This window comes from Diceros bicornis, chromosome 5, assembly GCF_020826845.1.
Source record: "Diceros bicornis minor isolate mBicDic1 chromosome 5, mDicBic1.mat.cur, whole genome shotgun sequence".
In the NCBI taxonomy this organism is placed as follows: Eukaryota; Metazoa; Chordata; class Mammalia; order Perissodactyla; family Rhinocerotidae; genus Diceros; species Diceros bicornis.
In genome coordinates this window covers 57930492-57936491 of record NC_080744.1, presented here as the reverse complement: position 1 = coordinate 57936491, position 6000 = coordinate 57930492, and the positions used below count along the sequence as shown (strand labels likewise).

The following is a 6000-nucleotide window of genomic DNA, read 5'->3' as shown; positions in this document are numbered from 1 at the left end:
AGGTTAATAAGACCTTTGACTTTACAACTGAACATGGACTAAATACAAAGGGGATCAGAACCACACGTATATGACCAGATGTATGTATACGCATATTTAAAAGAACACAGATATGTGAGAAAAGCAGGCAGAAATGAGCAGCAGGTGATGATAATATGCCCTGGAAACGGAACTCAGATACTGATCTAGACCAAGATGCAAAATGCCTGGTGGTACAGGGCCTGACACATGGTACCGGCTCAATAAACAATGTCAGCCGCTTTCTTCCCCTGCTTTCCCAGAGAAGGGACGCCCCTGCATCCCAGAGAAGGGATTGATAGTTTGAATTAGCATGAGCCTTGTCTACTTACCTGTTACTAGAGGAAAGTCTAATTGCTTAGTAAAGCTGTGCACTGTGTACCCCCACTGTGCTATTTACCTATTCTTAATTAACTTCTTTGTGTCTAAATTTCAAAGGTAAGACCTTATCAGGATGCACTGTACAATCCGCAGAAACTCTGAATTTGAATGCAGCCCCAGTCCCTAACGTGTGCCCAGTCAGGTAGGCACACGATGGAGGCCCTGCAGGAGCCTCTTGTCCATAAGGCACTGCACATAGGGGGCTTCTCAGTAAGGGCAGTGATAGACCAAGGCCGTGGCCACTGAAGCGAGCACCTAGACGCACCCTTCCCGGTGGGGCCGAGGCGGGCGGATCTCATCCACGCCTGCCCGTTGCTCCCACGGAGAACTGGGTTCCCAGGTCAGCCCGACCCGAGGAGCATCCGGGCCGCTGTCCCGCGGAGCAAGGCTGAAGTCCGGGCTGCAACACACCTTGGAACTGCAGCGCCAGACCTCCTGTAGGCAGGGCGTTCTTCCCCCTGCACGATGACATCATGTGTTTGGGGCTGAGTCGCTCCATAAAGCAGCTCGCGGGGAGCCAGGAGCCCAAGGGACGAAGCGCTCGCCACGGTGCCGGGCCGCACGCACGCGATCCCGGTGCGCGCCCCGCAGCCTCTGAGCACCGCGCGCCCGAGAGCGAGGAGCGGGAGCCGCCGGCAGCGCGCGCCCGCCGCGCAGGAGCCGCCGAGGATGCCCCAGCGCAGCCTGCACGCGGCCGCCGTCCTCCTACTCTTGATCTTAAAGGAACAGCCTTCCAGCCCAGCCCCAGTCAACGGTAAAGTTTCTGCCTCTTCTTTCCTAACAGTCCTGAGCTCTCAGCCGCCCCTGGGCAGAAGGATCTCCTGCGGGGCTCTCTAATGACAAAGTAAAATTATTTTAGGGGAGCAGGGAAGGACAGGCATAGTACCAAATAGCACATTTTTTAGGAAGGATGCTTCGTTTTCCTCTGGAATGCACGACCTGCTGCGATTGGGGGAAGCACGTTGTCTTCATATTAGAATATGTCTGTGCGTTCTCTGAGCGCCCCCAGCTCTGGAGGGGTGGCTTGGGAACTTGCTAACGGGGGGGACAGAAACGGAACCAGGATTTAAAATATTGTGCCTGGATCCACGCGCGGATAGAAGTGACTGGCGTTCTGAGCGGCGTCATTGCCAGGGAGGGCTTGCAGTCGCCCCAGCCACAGAACCCTCCGACAGTGGTGGGCGCTTTCTTTGGAGGAGGGACTCTTTACCATTAAATTTTATCTCCAAGTCAAAGGGATGATTCTTCTCATCCTTAATCATTGTTTTTCTCCTAGCGCTCTACTATCCTGAACGTACTGTGTGTGTGTGCGCGTGTGTGTATGTGCACTCAGAAGAGCATACACACCTCATTTCTGAGTGTAATTAGGGCCCTTCACCTGGAAGGGCTGGAGGCTGAGGCTGCCCAGTGGGGTGGCAGGAGGAGGTGGGGGGAACCTGACCTGTAGGCTCAGGTCCAGGCAGTGAGTTGCTGTGAGCAGTCAAGGTCAGGGTAGTTAATCCGTTGGAACAAGAGGAGGATGCCAAGCTTTGGCCTGGCTCTCCCCCAGCTGGGTGAGCACTTTTCTGAGGGGTAGATGGCGACTTTTCTGGAAATTTCCCAGGTAACCGATGGTGGCTCCTGCCCTTGACAGAGTTTGCCCCAAGTTGAGAGATATTTGTAGATATGCTACGATTCCTGGACCCAGGTGAGGTTGAAACATTTATGGAAGAGCCCAAAGTGACCATAATGGCAGAAAATCGATCCCCCCAGCTATGCAGTGGTGGTGGGAAGTTGGTCCTGCTCAGCAGCAGGAAAGCTCGGAGCCTCCTGGTGTCTTGAAGGTCATTGCACCCATGGGGCAGGGCAGGGACAGCAGGGCTGGACTGTCAGCAGCTTTGGCAGTACTCTCAATTCAATTCAAATCCACTGGCGAGTGTGATATGCTTGATATTATCCCCCTCATCTGGTCAGGGAGAAACAGAAAGGAGTTATATAAAAGTGGAAATTAATTTTAAAACTGCAAATTTTGACATGTATTCCCCTCTCAAGAAAGCTGCGCTGAGACCTGAAGTCTCACTAGAAATCTCCCTTTAGTTCCAAGCTGCTACAAGACAAAAGAGAGAAGCAGCCATTCACTGGCTGTCTTTCCTGAAAGCTTGTTACTCCCCTCAACTCGGGGGCAGCTCCTCCTCCCTTCTCTCTCTTCCCCTGCCCGCCCTGCCCCCCCCCTTTCTTCCCCTCTCCTCCTTGCCCCTCCTCCTCCCTCCCTTTCCCTCCCATTCTCCAAGTTGGGGTGGGAGACGCGTGCAGCAAAAAATCCACTTTCACCTCATACTGAGTAGCCAGCCTGCCTGTCCCCGGATTCTAAGAACACAGTTTTTATTCTGTTATTCCTCATGCAGATTTCTTGTCTTTTTAACTGCCTCAGGGGACAAGGTCGAAGCAAAAATCACTGATGTGTAGAGTGTCAGTAGTAACCCAAGGTTGGGGGTGGAGGGGCATTAAGCTGGGTATGCCCTCTCCCCAGAGCATTTAAACTTCCAGCAGTTGGCACTGGTGAATGTCTGAGAAAAATGGCCGGCGTTGGGGAGGGAGGGAGCAAAATAAGGTGAAGTCAAGTGTCTTCCAGAGAAAACTTTGGAATTCTTAGTTGCTGTGGGGGAATAGTTCAATAAATTCTGCAGAGCCTGCTCTGTCTGAACTTGGTGTGGAGAGTTGGGCTGCCCAGATAACTCAGGGAAGGTTCTAGCACCCAGGACAGGAAGCAGGTAACTCTGACCCCTGACCTGGATCTTTGTAAATACCATTTTCTCAGCAGGCACCCAGGGAATTCTCCCTGTCCGGTACAGACTGGGCCTGCAGGTTCTAACAGGCATCAAGCTGGGCCTCCCAAGTCTCCCAGATAGAACAGATGACCTTCTTGGGAAGGGAATGGTTCCCCTCCTGGAAGAGCCTGCTCCCTCAGGAAGCCACCAAAGTGTAGCCACAGGACCCTTGGTCTGGCCTGCCTTGTGGGGTCAGTTTAGTCCTGTTAAGACTCCTGCCCCTAAAGCTAAAGGCAGGGAACCAGGAGGTGCCGTTTCCAAATAAAGCAAACACACACGCGCACACACACTTCTTTATAAAATCTCTCTGAGGTCAGTTCTGAGCTGGTGATGAACCAGGCTGGGCCCTGACCTTCATCCGATGAACCCCCCTGACGTTTTACAGTGCTTCTTCTCCCCAGCCTCCAGCTCCTGAGCGCCTCCACACACCGCCATTTATACCCAAAGCTCCAAGTCTGGAGGACCACGCAGGCTTGCTCAGACAGAGGAGGGCAGGAGATGCTCTGGATGCTCTGCTTTTCAAGAACAAGTCCCCGGTCTTATGTCACCACCTGAGGTCTTACAGTCCCAGATGTCCACTCTTTAACATTGTGCCCTGAGCTTTCTCATCTGAGGATGAGAACTACAATAATAGGAGAAACCTCAGCTTAGCAAGCTTTGGGGAGGATAGCAGAGGATGTAGGCTATTAGGACTATGATTTGATTTTAAGGAAGGTGCAATTAAAACTTCTGGCCACGGCAGCCCTGCTCAGAGGAGCAGTGAGGATGAACTCCCCTGTTGCTTGTGAAATTTTATATCCTGGGCCTCCAAGTGCTCTGCCTGGCTAAGTGGCAATAATCTGGCTTCTCTGTCTGAAATCCGTGATTGTATTTTAATCGCGAACCCCTCAAACAAAATGTGGAATGAAAATGTTGAGAAAAGAGGTTTGATGTCTTCTGTAGCTTGGTTCCAAGGCAAGGCTCTGTTTGTTCCTTTCACTATTGTTTCAGTAAAAGGGGTAGTAGCAGATTTGGGGGTCACATACAAGTTTGGTTTCCCCCTGGTTCTGAAGGTCTTCATCCAATCGCTAATTCAGGGGAGGTTAATCTTGGGACTCAACTCTTGTGGAATCCATAGCAGGTTTCAGGGGTTCTGTAGACCTCTTGAAGTTAATTGTACATGAAATTTTGTGTGTCCAAGCTTATAGGCAATTTTATGGTGAAAAGGTCCACAGTACTCATCAGATGCTCTAGGGGTCTGCATTCCCCCCACTATCCCAAAGATTGAGAAGGAGACTCACAGATTCCCTAAGTGTCTGGAAAGTCATGTAACTATGGAGAGACTTCTTAGTAGCCACTGATCTTCCACTTCCCCTCCGTGGACTTTCCTCTCCTCATCTATAAAATGAGGTGCCAGCTACAGGTGTGTGACAGAGCCCTCAATCCTTCTCTTCCGGGGGCGGGGGGGGGGTGTCAATCAACAATGCCCAAACAAACAAATCAGGAAGGAGCAATATAGGTATGTTCTATAGAGATGTGGAGATAATGCCAAAAGAATCATTTTAAAAAGATTTAAAGCTGTGTCCCTTGGGAGCGGGGAAAATGGGTAGGGGGTGTGAGGGGACTGATATTTGTATAAAAAGCCTTACAAAACCATCTGATTCTTTAAACCATGTACAAATATAATTTGATAAAATTACCAATTGAACTTGAAAATTAAAAACAAAATTAATTAAAAACACTGAGGCAAAAAAATGAAACAGAACAACAAAAAATATGAGATTAAACCAGCTTAAAGAAATAATCAAAGTCCTCATTTAGCTTTTAAAGACCACACTTGGCTTAGGAAATGCCCAGTTGTGATAAGTGACTAGATTGCTGGTCAGTTAAGTTTTACTGTAAATCAATTCCCAAGAGAGAAAGGGGATGTGAGAGCCTTCCTCTCCCAGCTGTACCCTGTGACCAAGAATCCGGAGGCATTGGGAGAAGCTAGGAGAGAGGTACTTAAGAGGTGGAGTCCCCTTCGTTGGATGTGTCCCCTGAGACACCTGAGTCTCAATTTAGGGTCTCAGTCTCCTTCTGGAGGTGGAGAGAGAGGTGTGTAGGCAGGGTAATGAGAGCACGGCTCTGCAATGACTTGTTAAAAATCTGCGTTGATGTAGGAAGGAAGGACTGTATGTGCGAAGGGGTGGAGGGGGAGGGGGTAGGTGATTTGCGTTATAGACCTGGCAGAACTTCTCCTATGCCTTCCTACCAGCCCTGCAATTCTAACTCAGATGAGGGTGGCAGCTTCCTTAAAGAAAAACTTTCCTTTTGAGATTAGTTTTCACCTCTTTATGTACTGTTGTGAACTGTTCTCCAGGATATGTTAAGTGGGAAAAAGCAAGATGCAAGACAGTGTTTCCAGTATGCCAACATCTGTGTGAAAAAAGGAGAGAAAGAATATAAATATGTGTGTGTGTCGTCATACTGTGAAAGGGTTCACGCTGACTGACGAGACTGGCAGTCTCTAAAGGAGGCAGGGGATTGGGTAGAAGGAAGAGCTTTCAGACTTTGATGGCTTTTGGATTTTGAGCCTTGTGAATTTATTACCCATTCAGAGAATAAGATTTGGGTTCGCTAAGATGTCTGGGAGGCTTCCTCTCAAGAAGCCCACTCCTGCATGAGCCCCTGCACCAACCCACTGTCTTGTGCCTCTCTCCCTTGGGAGCACAGCTGCTCTGAGCAGCAGTTGTTCTGACACAGGCTGAAAAAGTTTTAATTTCTGGGCATCCACCTCCTTTTCAATTTCACCCACTTCAAAATAAAATCTGCA

The 6000-nt window shown here is 49.7% G+C and overlaps 1 protein-coding gene across 2 annotated transcripts in view; it reads left to right on the top strand.

The window, feature by feature from the left end:
- Positions 1-1036: 1036 nt before the first annotated feature.
- CA12 (carbonic anhydrase 12) overlaps positions 1037-6000 on the top strand; it is a 48961-nt gene continuing 43997 nt past the window's right edge. The window contains exon 1 of one of the 2 annotated variants that reach the window (XM_058541783.1): positions 1037-1153. In XM_058541783.1, coding sequence (XP_058397766.1) covers positions 1069-1153 — 85 coding nt within the window. In that variant the 5' untranslated portion in view covers positions 1037-1068. The remainder of the gene's footprint in view (positions 1154-6000) is intronic. The other variant, XM_058541782.1, reaches the window with a different exon arrangement.